This window comes from Muscardinus avellanarius, assembly GCF_963383645.1.
Source record: "Muscardinus avellanarius genome assembly, chromosome: 9".
In the NCBI taxonomy this organism is placed as follows: Eukaryota; Metazoa; Chordata; class Mammalia; order Rodentia; family Gliridae; genus Muscardinus; species Muscardinus avellanarius.
In genome coordinates, this window is record NC_137795.1 from 5,226,428 (window position 1) to 5,253,860 (window position 27,433).

The 27,433-nt window shown below is 43.7% G+C and overlaps 1 protein-coding gene across 1 annotated transcript in view; it reads right to left on the minus strand.

Annotated features, from left to right (window-relative positions):
- GARS1 (glycyl-tRNA synthetase 1) overlaps positions 1-21,643 on the minus strand; it is a gene marked incomplete at both ends in the record, with an annotated part of 41,919 nt that extends 20,276 nt beyond the window's left edge. Inside the window, 8 exons of the mRNA XM_080701759.1 lie at positions 158-307; positions 2,471-2,616; positions 5,180-5,256; positions 6,450-6,538; positions 8,424-8,565; positions 10,235-10,337; positions 11,736-11,837; positions 21,437-21,643. Coding sequence (XP_080557885.1) covers positions 158-307; positions 2,471-2,616; positions 5,180-5,256; positions 6,450-6,538; positions 8,424-8,565; positions 10,235-10,337; positions 11,736-11,837; positions 21,437-21,643 — 1,016 coding nt within the window. The remainder of the gene's footprint in view (positions 1-157; positions 308-2,470; positions 2,617-5,179; positions 5,257-6,449; positions 6,539-8,423; positions 8,566-10,234; positions 10,338-11,735; positions 11,838-21,436) is intronic.
- Positions 21,644-27,433: the final 5,790 nt, after the last annotated feature.

Consider the following 27,433-nt stretch of genomic DNA (forward strand, 5'->3'; position numbering starts at 1 on the left):
ACATCCGGGACCTAGCTTTCCCTCAAGTTCACTTTGTGACTCAAAACTGCCAGTCACCCCACAGATTAAAATGTACAACACGAAGATAAATCCACCATCAGGATCAGAGCAGAATGGTTTCATACAGCAAGCTTCACGTCCAAGATGAGGGCCATACCTGACTCTGATCAGTCCAGACCGAGGGGAGATCTCATTTCTAAAAGAGTTTCCAATCTGGGCGGCAGCGAAAGGCAACTTTCCTTGGTTGAACTCCAAAAGCCGCTTGAAATTCAGGAAAATCCCCTGTGCAGTTTCTGGTCTCAAATACCTTTAAATTTCAGTAAATCAGTTCATTACAAAGAAAGTAGTAATGTTTTCCAACAAACCTGATATTCTAAATACAAATCCTAAAAGTCCTAAATACACTATTTTCACATCAAAGCTATATATGCCCTAAAATGAAGTTTTAGAAAGAGATGTTTTCCTCAGCAGCAAATCTCATAGCAAGTATCAGAAAATGGATGAAGTAACTGGTATGACAAGACTACTGTCAGGACTGTCATTTTATGTAATTATCCCCATCATCATTATTCCCTCGTTTGCACAGTGCGCCTATGACCTCTGGTGATGTCCTTTTGAGTAGTCACTTTGTGGAGGCAGATAATTTTAGTTCCTTCTGAACATGAGAGCCACACTTACTTAAGTACAGCTCTGCTACCATGTATTAAACTGTACCTGTGGGTCAAGAAGAAGCCAGTATGGCTACAATTTAACATTAGGGCTCTGGTCTCTCACAACCGTCCACCAGCCAGGCCACGCTCCAGGTCTCTCCTATCATTTTATGCCTTTCATAGGTATTTCCCATTTTCAAGGGTTTCTATGTTTCCCACATTTTACAAGTACACCATTACGGACACTGCCCTCTCCTCAATTTTAGAGAAAATATTCTATGCAAAAAACACTCACCAGGGAAAAGTTCCAAATGGCCTACTTCCAAATATGCATGCTACTAAAATAACTTTAAGCTAAGAAGAAAAAAAACCCTACAATTTTATCCTCTTCTGGCTCCAACAGGCTGCTTCTCATTTTTCTGTCCTCTCCAGATGGCATCCAATACCTACACTCACATAAGTGGTATGTATAAAATTATGTCTTCTTTTACTTGTACTTTCCATTTTTTAAATAACTGTAAAAATGTCTTATATTGAACAGTGGCAAAGTATTATACTAAATGATCTATTTTACTATAATTCAACCACTCTCAAATTAATGGGTAAGTAGGTTACTTCTACTTTTAATTTATAATCTTTTCATAAGTATAGCTTCCTTTCCTTTTAAGTTATTTCCTTAGATAAATTCCCAAGAATGGAATATCTGGGATAGAAAACATCCCACGGCATGACTCTCAGTACTGTACTGTCTGAGTACAAAGCTAACCACTGGCCACTCTCCACACACTACCCCAAACCAACCTGGCGTCGTTAAGTAACTGTGACACATCCTGTCACAGTTGTTACTATTCTCCAGTTTCTACCCCAGGATACATGAGCTGTCTAGCTTCCTGTATCAAATGCCTCCTCTTACCCCAAAACAAGTCAATAAAAAAAAACTGATGCTATGAAATGAAACAATGGACAAGGAATCTGGAGACCCCTCCCGATTCCAGATCATACCATGAGCTAGCCAGAGTCCCTTTCTGTGAAAACCACGCCTTTCAAATCAACAGGCTACAGCTATACTGTCCAATATGACAGGACACTAGTCACATGTCTATTTAAATTTAATAAAAATTGAATAAATTTAAAAACGGAATTCCTTAGACGCACTAGCCTCACTTCAAGTGCTCAACTGCCACACACGGCTCATCACTAGCTACTGGACAGCACAGACTAGAGAGCATTTCCGTCACTGCAGAAGTTCTACTGGACAGAGCTGTGTTAAACTAAATGGCTTCTAAAGTGTACTCTGTCATAAGTTCACTGACACTCAGAATCTTCTCTGGTCCCTTCTGCACTATGTAATGATACACAGAAAATATAATGATCGTGGACTTTCCAATGTGTTTTACACTAGCTGGCCGTGGTGATGCACATTTGGAAGCCCAGCAGTTGAGACAGAAGGATCACAGGTTCGTGGCCAGCGTCAAGAACCTTTAGTGAGACCCTGTTTCAAAATAAAGAATTAAAAATAGGGCTGGAGGTGTAACTCAGAGGTAGAATGCCCCTGGGTTCCATCCCTAGTAACACACACACACACACACACACACACACACACACACACACACACTATACCAAAACCCACACACACTAAAAAAGAGATTATATTCATCAGAGGAGTTATAAGAAATAAAACTTAAAAAAATGCCTTTCATTTTTCTTTAATATATTCATCTGCACTTTCTATGTCACTTTTCTTTCATTGCATTGATACTCAGCTCTTGTTAAAGCAATTTTAATAACTGTTACAGAAATAAACAAAACATGATACATACCCTGGCATGTTTCCTCCAGGCCCTATGAAAGTCTTGAACATCAGGTTAAAAGGTACTGGAGGGGAGAGGTCATTTCCAGTCGTGGGCGATTTTACATTATAGTTCACGAAAAGATCCCCAAGTTCTTGCTGTCCATAGTTGTCAAGCTAAAGGACATGTCAAGATAAGAATTGGTATAAAGGACCCAGAAAACAAGGCATAAAAGTATTACATGTAACTCTATCCATCCACTGCTACAACTCACACAAAAATTCAAGAACATCAGAATGAACCTAACCTGCAGGAGATCCACATTAAAACCATAATCAGTTACACCGAGAAATGGAGATCTTTCTGGAACCGACCTGAAACTGGCATTTACCATGTCACAATAAACAATGAAAACAAACTGCCTCTTGTTCAATGATGATAGTATTGGTGGGCAAGAATCAGGAATCCCATAAATAAGATTTGTTCAAAGCTGAATTTTACCACCTTGAACCAATGTACAAGGTTTGCTTCCTTGCCTGGCAAGCATATGTGCACGTGACTTCCTTTCCCACCAGACAAGGCGCCTCTTACTGGCGGCGCCGGGTCCCACCCCTTCCCCACCCTGCACTGTACCGCACATCTACCCACTGATGACCAGAGCCAAGCCTGGAATGTCTGAGCTCCAATTCAGGAATTTCAAACGACTACACCAAGCCATGTCACAGCAAAGCCCTCAGTAACTTAGGGAGATGTGATTGAAAAGTAGGAGGGAGAGTACTAGGGGTTATCTCTGAGATAGAATGCCCGAGTTCATCTTATCACCACCAGAGAGAGAGAAGCAGATCTTGACAATGGTCACCAGCGGCTGAAGCTCAGCAGTGATAACTACACGCAAGTGCATACAACCACTCTCAGTGTCTTGCTACAAATATGTGGTCAAGCCTCTAAATCAAATATAAAACAGATAACATCAGAAGCTTCAATTATAGACGACCTTTTACACTGTGATATAGATTAATGAAATATTTACAGAAGAAATAAAATTATGTTTGAGCCCTACTTCAATAATCAAAAAGGCTATGCCTTTGGAAATGAAAAGAAATAAAATTATTATGTGTCTATAATAGCATTAAGATACAAGAAATTATTTTCCAAATCACGAGTAACTATACTAAAGCTTCAAGCACAGACAAAATATACTTCACAAGGACCAAAATAAATTGGTGGATGATTCAACAGCTAGATTAAAAAAGTTTTCAATTTAAATGAGGAAGAAAATTTCTCAGCAGAGAAAAATTAACATGTTAAGAAAAAACAGGGCAACAGTGGGAAAGCATTCAGTAATTTCCAAGAGGATAAAGCAAAACATTAGGAGTCCTATATTCTGCTTCATTTTATCAAAGAAAACACCTATTATTATTTTTAATGCAAGGAAGTAAATGAAATTAAAGGGGTTAGCCTAAGTAGATCTCATAACTAAACATGCTATCGGACAAACGGAACAGCTGCTACAATGAGGTGAAGGACCACGATACACGCGTGCAGCCATGGCACACTCCTTACAAGATGACGCGCAGGTTTTATCACCTTCTTAAACTCTCTTCTTTTTTCTTTTTTGGCAGTGTTAGAGTAGAACCCAGGGCTTTGGGCCTGCTAGGCAAGCACCATACCACTGAGGTACAACCCAGTCTCCTCATCATATTAAGGTAGTCTGTAATCCAAAAAAGGATTGAAAACTACTTCCGATATAAAAGGTGCTTTTGCCAGGCATGGCAGTGAACACTGGCAATGCCAGTACTTGGGTGCTGAGATAGGAGAATTATAGGTTTGTTGTCAGTCTCAGTTAGTGAGATCTTGCTTCAAAATAATGAATAAAAAATTGGGCTAGGGTTTAGCCTAGAGGTAGAATACCCCTGGGTTCAATCCCAGCACTGCAAAGTAAATAAATAAATATGTCAACAAATAAATAAGAATTAAAAGGTATTCCTGAACTTGGTAAGAGGCAAGAATACAGCCAGGCCTGGTAGCACACACCTGTAATCCCAGTACGGAGACTATGTCAGAAGGACCATAGGCTGGAGGCCAGCCTCATCAACTTAGCAAGAACCTATTTCAAAATTTAATTTAAAACAGGAGTGGGGTAGAGGTACAGTTTGGAGATAGAATGCCCCGGGTTCCATTCCCAGTACCCAAAACAGGTTCAGAATAAATTATATCTTTGATTTCTCTTGCCAGGCCTAAAATTTGTCAAATTAAATACAAATTACAGAACTTGAAGTGTCCAGGCAAACTGGAAAAGCAAGGGCATAAAAACTGGCGTTTGCTGACCAAGTGCTAAGAATCGCAGCACAAAGGCAAGGACAGTCCAACTGGAGGCAGATCAAGGGCTGAAACCGAGTGCAGGTCAAGTCACCCACCCCCACCTCCACATCACCAAACCATGCCCGCTGCCAGCCACTCCGCGCCTGTGGCTGTTACACCAGAAAACTGGCCTCTGAGGAGAGACAGTAAGTTTAATTCCCCTTGACACCAATTTGTCAGTTCTGGATGAAACAAAGGATTAGCCAAAAAAAGAGAGATAAGAAAAGAAGAAAGCAAAAGGAAATGCTATGAGGAACAGAAATCAATTGTTTAAGATTATGTCCAGAATCAGTTCAGTGTGGAATTCAACAGTTTATCACATGCAGAAAGAAAGGCGGCGCCTAGCCAGACCTTTCTGAGCAACTCTAACACTCTCACCTGCGCCAACACACTTTCCATCTCTGATTTCTTCTCAGCAGAACACTTCTTATCAGACATCAATTTCTGTAAATGAGCTAGAAGAACGGTGTTGACATGTCAAGTTCAAGAATGAGAAAAACAGAATAATAAATTTTGAGTTTCAATGCTGAACAATTAAAAACAAATCTGGAGTTGGGTGTGGTGGCGCACACTTGTAATCCCAGCATTCAGGAGGCTGAGATCGGAGGATCGCGATTCGTGGACAGCCTCAGCTACTTAGTGAGGCCCTTCGCAACTCAGTGAGACTCTGTTTCAAAAATAAAAAGACACAGGACGTGGTGGCGCACGCTTGTAATCCCCGCGCTTGGGAGGCTGAGACAGGAGGATAGCGCAGGTTCGAAGCCAGCCTCAGCTGCTTAGTGAGGCTCTCAGCAACTTAATGAGACCCTGTTTCCAAATAAAATATAAATAAAAATAGGGCTGGGAGTATAGCCCAGAGGTAGAAAGCCTCTGGATTCCACCCCCAGTACCACCAAAAAAAAAGAGAGAAAAAGACAAAAATATAGAGCTGGGACTGTAGTCTGGAGGTAGAATGCCCCTGGGTTCCATCCCCAGTAATGAAAAAAAAAAAAAAAAAAATCTAAGAATAATGTTCCTAAACTCGATTTTAGAGGGACAGTCATGATATTGTCTTGATTCATTTCCTAATTAGATAATTATCTGCATAAAGCTTCTTTTAAAAATAGAAACTTGTCAATGTTCTTTCTGCCCTTTTTATAAAGGTATTTCATGGAAGTATGGGGTATGGGGAGTGGGGTGAGATGTGGACGAAATCACAGCAAGTGATATATGTATCACTGAATCTCACTATGATGTAAAATTACAAAGCACAAAAAAGTATAAAAATGGTAAAACTAGGAACTTGTTCTGTCTACTAAGATCGGTTCACTTTATTTGCACAGTATGCCTCAATAAGAAGTTAACGGAATTTTTTTAATTTATTTTTTTTTTGTGGGTCTGGGGATTGAACCCAGGTCATTCTACCTCTGAGCTACACCCCTGCCCTATTTTTTATTCTTTATTTTGAAACAGGGTCTCACTAAGTTGCAGGGGACCTTACTTAGTAGCTGAGGCTGTCCATGAACGGCGATCCTCCTGTCTCAGCCTCCCAAATGCTGGGATTACAAGCGTGCGCCACCACACCCGGCTAAGTTAATGGAAATTTTTGAGAAAAAACTTAACCTGAGCTCTTTGATTAATCCTACTTAAAGGAGATGAAGAACCATACCTTTCAGTAGATGGTCAGCACGAAAACACTCTCCATTTTTGACATCTTTCACCATGAAGTCAGCAAACTTGTCTACATGGCCAGAAGTCCTAGGTTAACAAATGCAAAGTCAATCTGTCATTTTCACACAAATACACAAATGCAGACAGAATACATAAGATAATGTCCCTACAAATGGTAGAGTATGTGCCTAGCATACTGTCTCCCCACAATATGTTTACCCACAGTTTATACCTATGTATCTCAAAGATGGAAGCTCACACATCTATAATGATATATACATGAGAGATAATAATGTATGCCAGAGAAAAATCTTCCTCAAATCTATTCTCATCCTCTCCCATGGTCTTCCTTCTTTTAGAAGAAAAGACATTAACTAGCTTATACTTTTTTGAAAACTGTCATTAAGTATGTATTACATTTTAGGGTCAATTAATAAATGCCTATGCCATCGTTAGTGACCTAAGCAAAGGCCCAAATCATCAGGAATTTGATTGACTAAGAATGTGTGATGGCTGAGTACAGACACTCTACCTTAAGGAAAGTCTTCTGCCTCTGACACCGGTTATTATCTCTACAAAGTTCCTATGACTGAAAGAAGCAGTTAAAAGGATAAAAAGTAGCCCTGAGCTGGTCGTGGTGGCACACCCTAAAATCCTGGTACCTGGGAAGCTGAGACAGATGGCAGGCGAGGTCAGCCTCAGCAACCTAGCACGACCCTGCTTCAAAGGAAAATAAAATAAGAACTGGGAGTCTAGCTCAAGTAGAATGCTCCTGGGTTCAATCCCCAGTAGATTTAAAAAAAAAAAAAAAGAAGAAGTAGTTCTTATCTTTTTTTCACAGACCTGGGACTCAAACCCAGTACCTCTCATATACTAGGCAAACATTCTACCATTGAGTTAAACTCTCCATGACCATCATCGTAATCATCAGGAATTCTCAATTTAATTGGCTAAGATTATTAAGAGTGCCTACAGGACGCTAGTAATAAAAATTATCTCTTTACCATTCAATATTAAATGAATAACAAGGAGATACAATATAGCAAGAATTCCTTTTTCATAGTAATTGAAATTTTACCCTTGTAGCAATGTTCATAGGAATAATCTAATATCTGCATTGAAACTTCAAAACAAATAGTAGTTGATTGAAAATATATATAGAACCGGGCGTGGTGGCGCACGCTTGTAATCCCCGCGCTTGGGAGATGGAGACAGGAGGATGGCGCAGGTTCGAAGCCAGCCTCATTGGCTTAAGAGACCCTGTTTCCAAATAAAATATAAAATAGGTCTGGGAGTGTAGCCTGGAGGTAGAAGCTTTCCATCTCCAGTACCCCCCACACACAAAATATATATATGTATGTATGTATATCTATATCTATATATATATAAAGTTTGCTCAAAGCTGCTAAGAAATTATACTAAGGAAATAATCAGAGATATACACAACAATCTATCAATGAGGATGTGTAGTGCAGTCAAAAGCAGCAACACTTACAATGCCTACAACAGGACACTAACTAAATTATGGCATATCCATGAAGTAGAATTCCATGTTATCATTAAAATGCTTTGAACCAATATTTGAGGACAGAGTCAATGTTCATCTATTACAAGAAAAGACAGTGTGCTGCTAACATTCAAATATATCGGAACACGCTGGGCACTGTGGCACACGTTTGTAATCCCAGTTCTTTTTTATTTTTTCAGCATTTGGGAGGCTGAGACAGGAGGATTGCAGTTCACGGACAGCCTCAGCTACTTAGGATCTTTGCAACTTAGTGAGACCCTGTTTCAAGAAGAATAAAAAAAAAGTTCTGTGGTGTAGCTCAGAGGTAGAATATCCCTGGGTTCCATATACTTTCTTTGCTTTCCAGTATTTTCCCAGTTTTCTGCATGAACATAGGTGGTTTTGTAACAAGAACACTCCTTAAGCACGCATACTAAAGACCTTCCGCCAGAAGACGCATCTTACTTTAGCACCGGCTCAGGGGTGAGCATGGTGCAGTCGATCTCCAGGATCTGCTCCTCATGGATAAAGTGCTGCCTCCAGGTCTGGATAATATTGTTTTTCAAAGCACACCCAACCGGCCCAAAGTCATACAAACCACTAACACCTGTAAAATGAGAGGAAGACAGGTACAAATAAAGACAAGAAAGCACGAGAAACTGATACCCACAGAACTTCACACACTGCCTCAAAGGCTTGTAGGTCGACACTTCAGTTCCCTCAATACTGAACAGCCGTACTTCCAGCTAACTGACAAGAGTAAAAAAATCTTACTCCATTTACTATTTCGGTACTTGCCATTGCACGTAGGATTAGCCCCGAATTTAAAACGATAGAGCTGGGCGTGGTGCGCACGCTTGTAATCCCCGCGCTTGGAAGGCAGACACAGGAGGATCGCGCTGGTTCAAAGCCAGCCTTGCAGGCTTAGGAGACCCTGTTTCCAAGTAGAAAAAAAAATGTATATATAAAAAAGGCCTGGGAGTTTAGCCTGGAGATAGAAGGGTTTCCAGGAAGCGCAGTACCACCAAAAAAAAAAAAAAAAAAAAAAAAAAGAAAAAGAAAAAGAAAAAGAAAAAGAAAGAAACTCCCCTACATACAGGGAGTAGAATAAAAAGCAGTTTATAGTTTTCTACCATAGCAAATAGAAAATAGTTTGCTGCAGGACCTGCTACAATAATCTAAAACTTTCAGTACCTAATTCTATAAATTAAGCAGTTACGCCACTATTCAAACTTCTGGAAGCTACACATTTAGAGATGTGCTTGGCCAAAACTTAAATGACGTTTCAGTGGCAAAATACTTGGGTATGTCTTTTGTGTGTGTTTCTTTGTTTTGTTTTATAGTGTTGGGATTGAACCAGGGCCTCATATGCAAGGCAAGCACTCTACTACTGAGCTACATTCCCAGCCCTAAAAGTCCAATATTATTGTTATAATCTCGTCACTATGAAATACATAGGTCTACATTTAACCAATGAATTGTATTCACCTCTATACACCTCTATAGCATTTGGCAAGCTGTGAGTTTTCTACCCACCTATGAAGAATCTGCTCCTGACAGATGCCCATGGAGAACAATCCAAGGACTCAGTCTCACTACTGCTCTTGTGTAGAGGGCACAGTACAGTAGCCGGCGCTACGACGGCCCCTAGCGCTCCTAAACGTCTGCCGCATTTTAAGAAGAATGCGAAATCACATAAGTACTTGGACACAGGAAATGCTTAATGCTTGGGCCCCCAAAAGTCTCTATATCCTAATAGGGGGGAAAAAAAAAAAAGAAAGAAAGAAAAAGAAGTCTTCAAGAATAAATAGGCCGGGCGTGGTGGCGCACACTTGTAATCCCGACATTCGGGAGGCTGAGACCTGAGGATCCCGTTTGCGGACAGCCTCAGGTACTACTTAGTGAGGCCCTCTGCAACTCAGCGAGACCCTGTTTCAAAATACAGAATAAAATCCAGCAGATGGTGTAGCTCAGAGGTGAATGCCCCTGGGTGCTATCCCAAGACATAGAATGCGGGCAGCAGAGGAAGCTCGCCGTGCCCGTGCTGTGAGCATGTATGTCCCTATCACTGTGAACTGCATTATGATGTGAGACGAAAACACACTAATAAAGGTATATTAGAAAAAGAATATGGCAGAGAGAACTACAGCACAAACAGAAGCAAAATATCTCTCCTCTACTTTATGTGACCGGATACAATCAGATTCCAATCGGCAAGCCACGGTCTTGATCTAAGGACAGCAGCAAAGCCACTCGCCACACGATTAATCACCTACCTCCATAAATAGCAAAAGCTTGATCATAGAAAAACCTCCTCTTCAAGGTGTCTTCCATTTTCGATCTGTCTACAATGTCATCTTTTGGCTGTAATGCCAGCTCCTGTAAAGATTATTTTTTAAATGTGATTGGAGAGTTAAGTGGTAGGGTCTTTTTTGGTTTTGTTTTTTGTGGTACTGGGGGTGGAACCCAGAGGCTTTCTACCTCCGGGCTATACTCCCAGACCTATTTTATATTTATTTGGAAACAGGGTCTCACTAAGTTGCTGAGAGCCTCACTAAGTAGCTGAGGCTGGCTTCGAACCCGTGCGATCCTCCTGTCTCAGCCTCCCAAGCGCGGGGATGACAAGTGTGCGCCACCACGCCCGGCAAGTAGCAGTGTTAATTTATACATTTCAATTTAGTTTGCTCTCAGGAGAATTCAGTATAAGATTTACCAAAAGACAAGATTTTAAGAAGTTAAAAAAAAAAATGAAGTCTTAATTTTTTCCCTACTTAAACAGCACAAAAGATACCTTTACTTAATTATGTAGGAAGGTATATGATCATTTTTAAAAGAATAAAACTAAGCTAACTTAGTGGTAGATACCGATAAGAAATAAAAGCACTACTTGGATTTTTAGTGATCATTACATAAAATGTGACCTTAAAACTTCAAACTATATCTAGCAATGGGAGGTTTATTTGAAAAGTTTGGGGGCAGGTATCATATGGAGAAAAACAAAACCAGTATTTCTAGACATAAGAATCCTTAAAGAGAACAATGCATTTTAGGAAGTCCATGACTCTTACTGAGTCTAGGATTTGGGGAGCAGGTTCAGGTGTAGGAATCAGAAGTCAGGGAGGCTTTGTAAAAGATGACATTTTGAGTTGCACTTATTTGTTTTGGTTTGCTTTTTGTCTTATACTGGGGATAAAACCCAGGGAGGCATTCTACCTTTGAGCTACATCCCCAGCCCTTTTTATTTTTTGTTTTGAAATATATTTATTTTTGAAATAGGGTCTTGAGCTGGGCGTGGTGGCGCACACTTGTAATCCCAGCATTTGGAAGGCCGAGACAGGAGAATCGTGGTTTGAGGACAGCCTCAGCTACTACTTACTGAGGCCCTTTGCAACTCAGTGAGACCCTATTTCAAAAATAAAGAATAAAAACTAGGGCTGGGGGTGTAACCCGGAGGTAGAATGCCCCTGGGTTCCATACCTAGTACCACAAAACAAACAACAACAAAAATAGGGTCTTGATAGGTTGCTGAGTCTGTCCTCGAATCCGCAAGCCTCCTGTCTCAGCCTCCCGTGTGCCACCACCCCCAGCTCAAGCTGCATTTTGAAAGGGTGAGGAGTGTATCAGGAGGAGGAGGCATTAAAGGCATTCTGGTAAAAACAGACAAACCAAATGACCCTTGTTCAGACACTTTTCTAGGTCTCTGTCCCCCAAAGAGATTAAAAAAGATGAACAATCCCAGACCTATTTATGTGTCTATTTTAGCATCCTAAGACTCACCTTGGCTTCCAGAACCCTCTTCCGGGCTTTGAGCTCAGCTACTGCTTTGTCTACATCCACCTGGGGTGCTTTATCTTCTTTCAGCTTTCGCACAAGATCCCCCTGGCCAAGACAGAATTTATAGACAGGTTGGTTTCAGAAGCTGAGAAATGTTAGGAGCGTGTTTGGTACCTCTTTTTGGTGTTGGGGATGGAGCCTAAGGCCTCACATATGCTAAAGAAATGCTGACCCCGGCAAGAGAATGTCTTAAGTATGCCTTTGTAAAAGTATCTGTAAAAGAACAATGCAATTTGAGTATTTTTCATATGAGAGATCATTATGGATAACAGAAGTTCTCTGCCCTCAGCATTTATAATTCTGTGGAATTTATAGACAACAAATACAATGCTTACAATGCCAAGTTTGGGGGAAATAAAGAGTGGAGAGGGAGGTAGTAAAAACTCTTAAATCATAGGGAGATGAATCACTGAAATTAAAAACCTCAAAGGACAGGTTAAACAGATAAGACACAGCTAAAGAGAGGATTAGTGACCAAGGAGACAGACCTAAAGAAATTACCCAAGATAACACAGAAAAGCAGCTTAAAATATAAAAGAGTTACAGAGCCACAGCAAAAGTCTACCATCTTCCCAACCACAATGCAGGAAAAACTTTTAAACATCTGAAAAGACAGTAGCTATGAAATTGCCTATATTCTTGAAAAACATGAACTTTCAAGAAAACCTAAATACAAAAAAAAAAAAAACACCCCACATAGTCCACATCTAAACAAACTGAAGTAAAACGGTGTTTAGGAAGTTAAAGACCTGAGTTTACTCCCTGCTCAGCTGTGAGGCCTTAGGTGAAGTGAAAACCTGTCTGTGCTTCCTCAACTATAAAACCAAGATAATGCTTCACTAACTGGACAGTTGTAAATAGGAAATGAAACACTTTAAACAAAGTATTTACACTATTACCTAATACACAGTAGATGTGCAGAAAATGACAGCTGTCACTATGCTAAAAGCACCTCAACTTGTGTGTGGCCAAGATACTTCAAATCCAATTTGTTTCAAACTGAATTGTTTTCTCTACCCCTGTTCCTCCTGCACGTTTTCTGTCAATGGCCACAAAATCTACCCCTTTCCAAGCAAGAAACATCAAGTAATCTTTCTATAGCTCCAACATCTGGTCCATTCCAGTTTAAGATTCCAATCTGATCTCCACCTCTGACCATACGTTAGGCTGCCATAATGGATTACGAATTGTCTCCCATCCAAAAGTGCCCATGCTAACACTGAGCCCGGCCCCACACCACCCACATTCTTATCATTTGCCTCCCATCTTGTGAGCCTTATTTCACCACACAAAGCATCCCTGACTTGGTGGCTATTCCTACTTGAGCCTTGGGTGTTTATTTTCTGGCCCAAAAGTGCTTCTCCACATGTGATGACATTCTACCTGGTCCTTACAACCTGACACCTGCCCCTTGGGGACAGTATTCTCCTTCAGTCTGTCTCCAGAAAAGGCAGCTTTTTCTCCCGTGCTCTTCTCAGGCTGCAGAGGGGACAGATGCTGCACTATTTTCCCTCCACACTTTTCAATTGATTCCTCTTTTATCCTGCTAAAACCCCAGCTCCTCTGCAGGGCTCAGGGCACGTCTCCCCTGCTGTCGTCTTCCAAGCGCCCAAGTATTCCTCTCCTACCAAGACAGTCTACTCTTCCACAACTCGTGCTATTTTCCCCCAGAGACAAAAAGAGCGTTTTATTCAGCAAAGTGCAGGATACACAGGTTCAAGGGAGAGCACGGGCCACAGAGAGAGAGAGAGAGAGAGAGAGAGAGAGAGAGAGAGAGAGAGAGAGAAAGGAAGGAAGAGAGAGAGAGAGAGAGCACCAACTCATGCTCTTTAGAATGTCCTGGTCAGGCGACAAATCTGTTCCAATCATCGAACCTAAAACCTTAATATACTCAGAACCATTTCCCCAGAGTTTCAACATACACTGAGTTTGCGGGGTGTGACTGGGATTGAACCCGGGGCACTTTGCATAACTGAGCTTCATCCCCAGCCCCCCTTTTTATTTTGAGAAAGGGTCTCGCTAAATTGGCACACTGGGCTCAAACTTGAAATCCCCTTGCCTCAGCCTTCCAAGTAGCTGAGATTACCATCATGGAAAAGTAATTTAAAGGGAGGCTTTATCTTCTTTTATTTAGAATTTACAAAGAGTTGTTCATTCTTCAAGGAAAAAATCTATCATTTGAAAAAATAAAACAAAATACAACACCGGCGAAGATGCTGGTATCTAAGCAACCAGCACACCAAAGCTTCTTCACTGACAGCAACTGTATGCACAGGAAATCGTGTCTAGATGTGCGCCTCTGCTTACCTCAACACACTCCCAGTGGAGTCAGACTCAGAACTCACACAGCAAAATACACAGACCTTATTAACACTCACAGCATTACGTACACACATAGTTTTGTTTAATTTAGTCAGATATTTTGCATGAACTTCACTAAAACAGTAATGAAGACCCCAAAGTACCTGGTATAAAAAGGGGACCGTGAATCTGACACCGTCAGGAATCATGGCATTCCTCTCTTCACTCATCTCTCATATCCAAGTAAGTCTGGTCTGTTCTTACACTACTCGGTTATATCCTGACCTTCCTAGCTAAAGCAATATCCCCGTCACCTCCTAACTCCATTTTATCTTCTTCACTGCAGTACCACTGCTTATTTATTTACAGGAACCTTCTCTATCCTTGTCACTATGAGGTAGCCTCTGAGGACAGGAGTTCTGGCATGTCAATTCTGACAAATATTTGTTGACTGATACCACAACACACACCTAGGCGCTTAGCACGCAGCACTATCTACTGGCTTATTCTTGACCCACTCAGCGCTGCTTTCCCTTCTCTACCTGTCAGAACACCCACCTCCTGAGCGTTCACAAGTTGTACAGTCTGATGAGAAAGAGGCCAGCAAGAGCCTCAGTTCTGAAGGGTGGCCGGAGTTCCTTTAGAATATGGGAAAGAGTAGGCAAGTCCCTCTTGAAAGTCCCCCTGTGTGTCAAGGATGGGCACGCCCCCGTCACCTATTTTCTCCCAGGCTTCGCAAAGGGCGATGGCAAGCACCGCCCCAAGTAAACAGGGAGTAAGAGCCTAAACTTAATTGCCCTTGTTCTTTAAGGCTCAAGCACAGTCAGACACACATATTCAAGCAGAGGCTATCACCGGAAGTAGAATGAGAGTAAAGTTTCCTAAACTTCACCACAGGGCCAGTGAAGAAAGGAGTCATGCCTGTTCTAAATAATAGAATAATTAAAAGCACGATTTTTAATGAGCCAATCCTAAAAACAAAAGAATTGGAGTCAACCTAGACATGGAATAAAAGTACTTAAGGATTTTTAATTTTTTTGTCTTTTTTTTCCTTGTGGTGGTACTAGGGACTGAACCATTGTACTCTATTTTTTATTTTGAGACAGGGTCTAGCTAAGTTGCTCAGGTTAGCCTCAAACCTATTATCCACCAGTCTTAGCCGCCCAAGAACTGGGATTACAGGCTTGTGTCTCTATGCCTGACAAAGATTACTAATTTCCAATTAATTTTCTCCTTTTTTTCACCACTGAACTCTATTTTGAGGTTTCTTGTGTGTATACTGAATAAAACTGATGTGAACTGCCATCAAGATATCCACGTTACTCTTAAGAAACATCAACAAGAAGCTCAGTTCCTGAATACATTCTCATCTTTCTCACACTGGCCAAGAAAAACACCTAGGAAACATGTGCTTCTTTGCCTCTCTGTAAGAGGTCTGGCTTTACACAAATGGCTAAAAGTTTCTTGTTATGATTAACAAGTTCATCTCACATTTCCAAAGGTTTTATAACTACTGACAAAAACTTCATAAACTTTTCATTTGCCCTTTTTAGAGTAAGAGCTTTAACAGGCCCTCTTGGTTCAGAAAAATCAAAGCAGAGAAAAATCCATGGCTCCTCGTGCTAAGGCTCCCAGGTTCTGCCAGGCATGATGGTGCACACCTTTGAGGACTGCAAGTTCAAGGACAGCCTCAGCAACGTAACAAGTAACCTGGTAAGATCCTGTTTCAAAACAAAAAATAAAAATGGCTGGCGGTAGAGCTTGGAGTAGTCCTTGGGTTCAATTCTCAGTACCAAGGGGGGGGGGGGGTCCAAGTTTTACAGTGTCTCTCTAATTACAGTAAAAGAACATTTGAACTGGGTGTGGTAGCACATGCCTGTAATTCCAGCTACTCTGCTGGCTGAGGCAAGAGGATCACAAGTTCCAGGCCAGTTTGGGCAACTCAGTAAAACCACATCTCACAGTTAAAAAAAAAAAAAAAAAAAAAGCCAGGTATGGTAGTACCCACCTACAATCCCAGCACTTGTGAGGCTGAGACAGGATCACAGGCTCATGGCCAGCCTCAGTCACTTAGTGAGGCCCTCCACAACTTAATGAGATCCTGTTTCCAAATTAAAAACCTTAGGCTGAGGGTGTTGCTCAGAGGTAGAATGCCCCTGGGGTTCAATCCCTACTACCACTTGAAAAAGCTTTCTTATTTCACCAAATTCAGAAGACATCAATTCTCTCATACAGGTTGAAAATGTCATCAAACTGACTTTTTTTTTTTTTTTTTTGGTGGTGGTGCTAAGGATTGAATCCAGGGGCATTCTAACTCCGAGCTACACCTCCAGCCCTATTTTTTTATTTTTATTTTGCAGCAGGGTCTCATTAAGTGGCTGAGGCTGGCTGCAAACCTGTGATCCTCCTGTCTCAGCTTCTCAAGTACTGGGATTATAAACGCTCACCACTACATCTGGCCAAACTGACAATTTTAAGAAAAGAGGTGAGCCCCGCACCAGCAATGACCTGGTAGAACCAGCATTCCAGTAGGCCACCATCATTTCAACACCAGACATCTTAGCAAGAACTCATCTGTACTGTGGTCAGCATCCTCCACATTTTACACAAACTCCTCATTTTAATGTCTACAACTCCATTTTCGTGTTACACATGGTGAAGTTGGACTAAGGAAAGGTTATCATTTGCTTAATGATAACAGAGTCACAATCCAAATTCTGGAGATAACTTAGGAATCCATACTCTCAGAATTAACTTAGGAATCCATACTCAGAATTACTAGGCTATATTGCCATTGGTATTTAGTCATAAGCACGTGTGCACACAAACACACACATATACAAACACACACACAAAACAGGCAGGGGTATAAAGAAAGTTGATTCAGTATTCTTCTCCTGTCTTGACAATTATTAAGTTTCATCTCGAGTTTAAAGGAAAAAAATCGTCTCCGTTCTTTTTCTCCATAACAGTTCATTTGCTTTTTGCTGGTGGTGATATAAGGGATTGAAACCAGGAGAATTCTGAGAATTCTGCCTCTGAGATATACCTCCAGTCTCATTTTATTTTTTCTTAATTTTGAAACAGGGTCTCACTACGTTACTACTTCTGTTGGCCTTGAACCAGTGATCCTCCTGTCTCAGCCTCCAGGACGGGGATTACAAGAATGCACCATGCACCAGGCAAAAGTGTTAGGGCTTCAAGCCACACCCAGCTAAGTAATTTCTAAGCTGCCAGCCAAATCTCTACAATGGTTCTTCCCTGAACCTCCAGCTCAAGTGAAAAGTCATTTCCACAAGTCTTATTGGTAGCAAGAGATACTGAGGCACACATTCCTCAGACTACTCAATCTCATTTAACATTCAAAGCAAAGGGAGGAAGAAAAACAATTTTTGACAGCAGAGCATAGTCAACAGCTAAATGCTAACATGAATAAAATGGGACTGGTACCCTTCAGGGCACTAGGCAAGGGCTGGAGGGCAAAGGCCGACTGCAGTGGACAAGAGAATGAATGAAAAATGAGAAAACGGAGACAGTAGAGAGAAAAACTCTTGGCTGTAAAGGAAGCAAAGGCTGGGAGGAGAGGAGTTTCAGTGGGCTGTTGTAAACAGCGGCCCAAATCTGTCTCCATACAAGTCAGATGTTTCTGTTTCTAAAGCAGCAGTTGTAAAACTTGGTGGTGGTTTCAGGGACCCCTTTTAGTGTTAAGAAATTCACTGAGGACCCCCAAAGCTTTTGTTTACGTTTACTATTTTTACCAATATTTACTGTACAGCCTTGACTTTAAAAAGTTGAACCAAATTGTTCATATGATGCTGCAGAAGTGATCTCCATCCACTCAGCAGGAACAGTAAGTAACAGTAAGCTGCTTCTGATCCTGCCTTTCCCTGGGCCAGTGACACCTCGGGATGCTGGGCAGCAGCAGCGAGCTGTGGCTCCCAGCCAGCCACGTGAGCATGCGCGTTCACTTACAGTAATTTCAGCTTATGATGAATTTATCAAGATGCAGCCCCACTGTAGGCAGAGGAACATGTGGATTAAAAATTAAAACGGAAATTTAAAAAAATGTGGTCTTTAAGAGCTTAACATACACTAACATGTACAAAATAATATTTTTATCAAGATAACTGTATTTTCTAAAATAATGGAAACAGCTTTGTTTTTTGTGGTGCTGGAGGTTTAACACAGGAACATTCTACCTCGGAGCTACTACACCCCCAAGTCCCATTTTACTTGGAAACAGGGTCTCATTAAGCTGATGAAAGCCTCATTAATTTGCTGAGGCTGGCTTCGAACCTGTGACCACAGTTCTGTCTCAGCCTCCCAAGTACTCAGGTTACAGGCATAGTTTTGCAATTCTTTTAATTTCTAAGTGAATAGAAGCTAACTAGTTTCTTACATCTGCAGTATGGCGTTTTAAGTCACGTATATTAAGAAAACCAGCTGGGCAGGGGGGGAACACACTTGTAATCCCAGTACTTGGGAGGCCAAGACAGGAGAATCACAGGTTCAAGGACAGCCTCAGCAACTCAACAGTGAGAAAGGTGAATTGCAGGTTCAATGACAGCCTCAGAGATTCAGTGGGACCCTGTTTCAAAACAAAAAACAGGGCTGGGTGTAGCTCACAGGTAGAATGCCCTTGGGGTTCAACCTCTAGTAGTGCCCCAAAGGAAAAGAAAAAAGAAAAAAGAAAATCATGCATAGCTGAAAAAGGGAGAATTTTAAAAGTCTTTCGGATAGTACATTAAAATTCTGACAATTGTTAGTTTTAGTTTTACCTCAGAAAAGATAGAACTGCCAGGTGTGGTGGCGCACACTTGTAATCCCAGCATTTGGGAGGCCAAGGCAGGAGGATCTCAGGTTCGCAGCCAGCCTCAGCTACTTAGTGAGGCCTTTTGCAACTCAATAAAAAATAAAAACTAGGTCTGGAGGTGTAGCTCAGATGTAGAATGACCCAGGTTCCATCTCCAGTACAAAAAAAAAAAAAAAAAAGATAGAACTGAAATTTTAATACTGTTACATAAAATACATGAATATATTTTACACTTTGAGTAAATCCTTTAACAAAGCCTAATTTCATAACATCATTCACTGGTCAACTGGAGAATACTGGTTAACCAAGTTATGTGGGTCATCTAAATATTAATCCATTTATTATATAATATCAAAAACTCCACATTTGTTAATCACCGTTCATCTTATCAAAAAAGCCTTTTAAGAGCAGGGTGTGGTGGTGTAGGCTTGTAATCCCAGTACTTGGGAGGCTGAGACAGGAGGATGACAGCCTCGGGTACTCAGTGAGACCAGCCTCGGTTACTCAGTGAGGCCCTCTGCAACTTAGACCCTGTTTCAAAACAAAGAATCAAAAAAAAAAAAAAAAAAATAGGGTTGGGGGTGTAGCTCAGAGGTGGAATGCCCCTGGGTTCAACACCCAGTACCACAAAAAAAAAAAAGTCTTCTTAAGTATTGTGAAGCTGGCAAACTCGAAGTTAAGAAATTCAAGTCTGCCAAAACACCAACATTTCCCCAAAGCTTGAATTTTATTTTTGTGCACAAACATCATCAGTTGTTTCCTTGAAGTGGCAAGCTCATTTCATTCATTTTCCACATTAGCTAATTCACTGACCAGAATAGTTCTCAAGCACTTTAAGAAGCCCACTCCAGGGAGGCCTTCGACTGCACAAACTCCACAATGAAAATATGTAACATGGACTTAGTGGCAGTGGGTCTCATTTCCCCATATGTTAAGTAGACAACCTTTAAATTTCTTTTCAATGACACTGGATTCAGTAGGATCCAAGGTTCCAGGCAATTAATAAACTGATATATGTGTGGTCCTGGCAAATTAGAAAAAGTACCCAAACTATCTTACATATATTAACTCACAAATTAGGAAAACACAAAAAAAAAACAAAAAGGTACAAAATTAACAGCCAAGCCAAATAAACAATGCACAAAATTCATAAATTTCATAAATACAAGATAGGAGTAGATGAGAAGACTGTTCCATAATCAAAGTTTGCTTCAGTAAACTAAGATCCAGTCTTAGTTCAGATGGATAACTTGCCCTGCAGTTCCAAGCTAACGTGGCAGAGGGAGGGGTTTGGGTTGTGTGTTTTTTTTTTTTTTTTCCAAATTAGATGTATTTTCTCTTCTAAGGAAGGATAGAAGAAAAACTGAGTTACAGTAAAGACAAAGGAACCACACCTAATTTTATTTAGGGATTGAAGGGTGGATGGAAGAAGAATTAGAACACAGTGCTCTGATTTAAAAAAGAAAAAAATAAGTTAAGCCTATAACGAAATTTCAAAACAAAAGACTATAAAATGTGGCTCAGAACACAAAATAGCGATTGCAAAGTGGCAAAATGTTCTGAATTTACGGTAGTTATGCCCCAAAAAAATTATTTCCGAAACTGGGTTCCACCCTCCGTAGCTATGGCAAAATTATTGCATCAGGCGCCAGGGCAAGAGAAACCCATTCGTGTTTACTAGCGAGTCATGGATCCAGGGTCCTGAGGGCTTCAGACCCCACCTAGCTGGACGGGAGAATCCTCTGCAGCTTAACCCCTGGCTCTAATCCCGATCTCCAGCAGGGCTCTAGGAACAGGAGGCCTGTATTAAATCGCCAAGTCCACGAGCCCACGAAAACCCTGCTCCCTTCCGCAAAGTCAAATTTCGGAATGTTCCATCCTAAGGATGGCTGACTTCACCGAGTGAACCGAGCACAGCTACATCTCCCGAGTCTCCGATCTGAAAGCTCCCTTCCAGATGGCCCTTCCAACAGCCAGGAGGGAGGACGGGCGCGCAGGGTGATGAATCCACGTCCTTATTAGAAAAGAAAGTTGGACACCTCCCCACACCCACGTCCCAACTCCTCTTATTTGCTCAGCCGGTCCTTCGGCTAGCTAAACACTGCAGGGAGAAGGATAAAAAAAAAAAAAAGGAGGAAACGCTGCCCAAAGCATCCTTGAGATGAGGGGGTCGGGCGGTCAGACCCGAGGGCCGGCAGCTCCGGCTCCTCGCTGCCCAGGGAAGAAAGGCGCGCGTGGGAACCACCGCGCACAAAGAGCACAGCAGAGTCTGGCGAAACTGAGGCCGGGCAGGGAGGACGGGGAGGGAGGACGGGCGGAGAGGCGCAGGGAGGCCGAGGGAGGCCGGGCAGGGAGGACGGACAAGGAGGCTGGGCAGGGAGGACGGGCGGAGAGGCGCAGGAGGGGTCGCGACCCCGGCCCGGGAGGAGGACGCCTGGGGGCCGCGCGAGGTCCCTCGGAGCCGGACCCGGGGCAGGTGGCCGAGGCCCGGGCCCCGCTCCCGCGCGGGGCGGGGGGCGGCCGCCGGTACCTGCTGGCGCACGGCGAGCCTGAGCGGGGCCAGCACCTCCTCGGGCCCGGCGCCGTCCATGCTGCTCGGGGCGGCGGCGGGGCTGGCGGGGCTGGCGGGGCGGGCGGGCGCGCAGAGGGGCCGGCGGGGCGCGGGCCGGGGCGGCGGCGGCGGCGGCAGCAGCGCGGCGCGGGCGGCTCTCAGCAGCGCGGGGCGCGGGGCGGGCATGGGCGCGCGGGGGGCGGTCCGCGGGCGGCGGAAGCGGCGCCGGCCGGCGCGTGACGCAATCGCCGCGTAAACGCCGCGCGCATGCGCAGCCGCACTTTCCACGCGCGCCGCGGCTGCGCATGCGCCCGCAGATTCGCTCGGGACCCGGAAGGGCCGCGGAACGGAGGTCCTTCGGCCCGCTAAGCCGGGAGGCCAGGGGCTGCAAGGGTGCCAGGGAGGCCGCTTTATTAGAAAAGACGGCTCAAGGGGAAGAAACGGGGACGCTGGTCACAAAGCGCTCCCTGCCCCTTAGGGTGCTGTGTGCAGGTAACTGATGGTGTCTCCGGACTGGGGCCAGGGGATGCCGCTGGACATGAGATTCGTTTTAGTTCTGCAAATGGCAAAAGCAAAGACCATTATTTCCTTGGGCTGTCTTGTTAGTGAGTGGTCACACGGTACACAGCGGACCTTGCTGGTTGTCAAACTCACTGTAATGTATGAAAATATACTTGACGCTCTGTTTCCAGATGAGGAAACAGGTTATTTACCTGCCCAGAGTCACACATCCATGGCCGGCCGGTGTAAAGATATAGATTGAACAAAGAGGGAAAGGAGTAAGGGATTGATGAAATGGAGGGAAACCTGAATAAACCCTCTCTCTATCTTTGCTTGCTTTTGGCTACTTGCTTTTACAAACATCATCTTTGCAAATCGTATGTATTCCCATTCGTTTTCCTGTAGCTATACCTCTGATGTATAGGTCTCAATGGCAGGGTGGCACAGGTTATTTTTCAGGAACATGGAGGCAGCTTAAACTGGCTGACATCACCAAATCTTCACGTTGCCAGAGTTCTATACCAGAGGCCCAAACTCTGGGGAATCCCAACAAATCAATTCCAGTCACTGGCCCCAAAAACAAATGGAAAAAGTAATGGTGAAAATCAGGAAACTTTCGTCAATATAGCCATTTTGGAAAGATAAAGTGAGCTCACACATCTGTGCCTTGTCTATAGGGTACCAACATGAAGTTTAGGTTTAAAAAGGAGGAATCAGAGCCGGGCAGGGCAGCACATGCTTGTAATCTCAGTACTTAGGAGGCTAGGACAGGAGGATCAGAGTTTGCGATAGTCAGCCTTAGTGAGGCCCTCTGCAACTTAGGGAGATTTTGTTTCAAAATAAAGAATAAAAAATAGGGCTGGAGGTGTAGCTCAGAGTTAAGATGCCCTGGTTTCCATCCCCAGTACCACAAAAAAAAAAAAAAAAAAAAAAAGGAAGAACTGAACAGGGTTGAAAGGTATGCATTATTAAGCAGTCTTTGTCAAACTGGTCTGATTGATTGGTCGTTAGTTCTGGTTCTACCAGGTGGAATCTCCATTTGCTGCTCAGGATGCTTAGGTCCTGAAAGGGGGCAGTTTGGTTCTCATGAGATGATTGCTCCTGCTTAGGGGGGTCACTCTCATGATGAGTCACCTGCCCGCAAGACTCCTCTGTTCCTGAAAAGTTAAGGTGGTGACTGGAGACTTGTAGGTGCCACGCCCGGGATCCAGAACAGGATGCCGTGACTGCTGGCAGCTGAATATCCCTAAGACCTTCAAAGTACCTTAGTTACTCTTGGTGTCTTCAGTCTTGAAGGGTGAAAAGATAGGTTAAATAAATTTAGGGCTAATAAATCTTGTGCTGGCATGCCTGTGTACAGATGTCATGGCAATTAAGGATACCTGCAAAATGAAGGAGGGATGCCAAGCTTCATTCTGCTTTTACCTAAATGTTTACTAAGCATTCTCACCGCTGTAATCTAAAGACCTAACACACAAAACTTAAGAGAAAGGAAGACTTACTGGGGCTCATGGTTCCAGAGGTTTTAATGCATTCGGTGGTCGTGGTGACAGAGTGCGTGAGGACTCTTCTCACATCAGAGACTGGGAGCAGAGGGGAGCAATGGGGGGAGAAGGGACATACATAGTCCCCAAGGTGAGGAGGGCAACCAGACGTATTCCCAAGGGTACCCCCCAAGGACCCACTCCCTTCCACTAGGCCCCACTGCTTCCCGATCGTCCGTTCAGCTGTGAGCCAGCAGTGGAGTTGTGCTTAGCAGCTTCCTGGTTTGTCACCCATGAGCCCCCTCCAGACACGGCTGCGCTGGACACCAAGCCTGCAACACATGAGCAACGGGGGCCTTCCAAATTCAAATTGTAACAGCCATCAACAAGAGGCCCCCAAAGATTTACAGAAATGATGTGCCATTATGAAATTCCCAGTAGGAAGTGAAAGCTTAAATTCAATTGCTATTTCATGATAAAAAGAAAAAGGCAGGCCTAGAGTTTCTTCCAGCCTCCATTTCTTATTCTGAGCCACAGGGTGTCTCAGCTCGTATATCACAGGAAAACACCATAATTCCGTGGAGAGTCCTGAGGAGTTCCCCTTTGGGGATGGGAGACTCGCCTGAGGCTCTTAGGGTCCTTGGCTTCCATGGCAGAAAGGAATTCCAGCACATGCCGCCAGAGACAAAGGCACAGGTTTTACTTAAAAACAGTGTGGATACATGGCCAAGGAAGGAAGAACACTGGCTACCTTGAGAGGGTGAGAGGCGCTTGAGGGGTGTGTGTGTGTGTGTAACCCAGGGGCGCTTGACCTCAGAGCTACACCCCCTGCCCTATTTTGTATTTTTATTTTGAAACAGGGTCTCACTGAGTTGCCAAGGGCCTCACTAAGTAGCTGAGGCTGTCCGTGAACGGTGACCTTCGGTCTCAGCCTCCCGAATGCTGGGATGACAAGCGTGCGCCACCAGGCCCTGCTTCCTTGGGGTCTTTGCCGTCCTTCTTTTATAGGGGACTCTGAGGGGGGTTGGCTAGGGGTGCATGTCAGGGATGAGGTGACACGAGGTGGCTGGTCTTTCTTTCTTTGAATCTTTAGGGTCTCACCATTTCGTTGGTGGGTGCTGGGTGATGCTGGGCTTGATAGTTACTTTGGGGTTCTTGTTTGCCAAGCATCCCAGGAAGTCTAGGTGTGAAGATAGGGTGCTAGGCTTGATAAATGTGAGATTCCTTTGGGGGGTTTCTGTTTGCCAAGCATCCCAGGAAGTTCAGGTGTGAAGGCAGGCCATTTTGATTAAAAATGTGTAGATCAGGCCTATTGAGGACCTAAGAAAAGGACAGGCCAGATAGTGATTAAAAGTGTGGCCTATTAATGCCTTTTGCTTAAGAAAGAACAGACCCTTATGGTGAAGTTAAGGATTATGAAGTTTCTAGATTTTAAATCTGTATTTTCCCATCTCGGCATGGTGACACGTGCTTGTAATTCCAGTACTTGGGAGGCTGAGACAGGAGGATCCAGGTTTGCAGACATCTTCAGCTACTTAGGCCCTTTGCAACTCAGTGAAACCCTTTTTCAAAATAAAGAATAAAAAGCTAGGCGTGGTGGCACATGCTTGTAATCGCTGCGCTTGGGAGGCTGAGACAGGAGGATCGCACAGGTTAGAAGCCAGCCTCAGCTACTTAGTGAGGCTCTCAGCAACTTAATGAGACCCTGTTTCCAAATAAAATAGAAAACAGGTCTGGGAGTATAGCCCGGAGGTAGAAAGCCTCTGGGTTCCACCCCCAGTAACACACACACACACACACACACACACACACACACACACACAGAATAAAAAAAAAAATAGGGCTGAGGGTGTAGCTTGGAGGTAGAATGGCCCTGGGTTCCATACTCAGTACTGAAAGAAAAAAAATTGTATTTTTTCTTTCCTTCTCAATTTGTCTTTTTCTACTTAATGTTATTTCTCCTATTTTACCCCACTTAGGGCATGTTCTTTCAGCACCTTCAGCCCAGGCTGCCTGCCCTGGGCAGGTGTGTAATACCTTCAGGGCAGAGAAGCTGAGCTCATTTCTGCCCTCGTAAGACATTAATTTTTTAAATTCAGTTCTTTATATAAAATCCTTTGTGAAAACAAAACAGAATAAGAATAAATCCAAGAGTAGGGAAAGGGCAAAATTTTAAAAAAGAAGAAAAAGCCGGGCATGGGGCGCACGCTTGTAATCCTGCACTCGGGAGGAGGATGGCGCAGGTTCGAAGCCAGCTGCACGCGCTGGCTTAAGAGACCCTTTTTCCAAATAAAAGTGTAAAAACAGGTCTGGGAGTGTAGTCCGGAGGTAGAAGGGCTTCCAGAAACTCCAGTACCACCAAAAAAAAAAAAAAAAAGGAAAAGGACAAAGAAAAAGGAAATTATCTATTTAAAGAGCTCAGAATTCAAAGCCGGGCATGGTGGCGCACACTTGTAATCCCAGTACTTGGGAGACTGAGACGAGAGGATCACATAGGTTCAAGGCCAACCTCAGCTACGTAGTGAGGTTCTCAGCAATTTAGTGAGACCCTGTTTCCAAATAAAATATAAAATAGGTCTGGGAGTGTGTGTAGCCTGGAGGTAGAAAACCCTTGGGTTCCATCCCCAGTATCACAAAAATAAATAAATAAATAAATAAATAAATAAATAATCCAGAATTCATATGGCACCAAAACTGATCACAATACTGACTGCAGCCAGGAATGGTGGCACACGCCTGTAATCTCATTACTTGAGTGGCTGACACAGGAGGATTGAAGTTTTGAGACCAGCTCAGCAATTTAGCAACAGTCTGTTTCATAATTAAAAAAAAAAAAAAAGGTCAAGGGTGTAGCTTGTAGCTTATAGTAGACTCCCTCTGGGTTCAATCCCAAGAACTACAAAAACTGAAGCCAGGCATCTGGTGCATGCCTAGAATCCCAGTATTCGTGATGCTGAGACAGGAGGATTGCAGGGTCCAGACCAGCCTCAGCAACCTGGTTCAAAATAAGGCTGTGGGTATAGCTCAGAGGTAAAATGACTCTAAATTCACCCTGCAGTACCAAAATAGAAATAAAAAATAAAAACCCAGCTCCATGTCCATCGAATTTTTTAAAAGCCAGTCCTCACCCCCAGAGTTTTATATGGCTAAAGTGTGACTCAGGCCTCCCCCGAGGAGGGTTGTCAGAGCACTGGGGGGCTGGCGGTGGGTGCTCTTATATCAGACCCCAGCCTCCAGTCAGGCTGGCCTGTGAGCGGCCACTGCACCAGCAGGGATCCCACCACAAGGTGAACTTGGGTGCTGCCCATCGGCCTGGTCTGAGGCGGCCCCACGCGGGCCATCTCTTCTCTCACAGAGCTGCACTGGGACTGTCCTGCTCCTAACCACACGTGGTTGCCATAGCCATCCCGGGTCCCTATCTCATTTGTGGCATCTGTCTTCCCCCTGCATATTCAGACACCCTCAACTGCCATGTCCTCTTGTGCCCTGGGTTTCTGGGGCCCTGCTGCTTCCTTTTGGAAGGGCTCTGCCTCACAGTATGACCTTCCCAGGCTGCACGAGTGTCTCTAGCTCAGAATTTCTTGGACCTATACAGCCTGTTTAGGGCAGGTGGCTCCTTTGAGGAATCAGATGTCACTCAGCCAGGGATGTGCACAGATGCTGGGATCATCGACGCTCTCTGTGTTGAAGTGTGTGATCCATCAGGGGCACTAGAAGGTCTGACACTTCCCCAGGTTGCTCCTCGTGGTAAGGTCTTTGCTCAGCTCTGGGGTGGTGGAAGCCTCAGGAGGCGTGCCTCAGCCCTGTGCCATTCCTGCAGCCACCGCCACTTGCAGAGCACCATGGGGGAGAGGTGGCACTGCGTGGCAGGGCAGCAAGGGATGGAGGTGCCGTCCGCTCAGCCTGTTGGACCTTCCCCGTAAGCATGTCTCAGTAAAGCCTTCTGCCTCTTTGACTGTCTCTGGGGGTTTTCTCTGGTCTCTCAGCAACC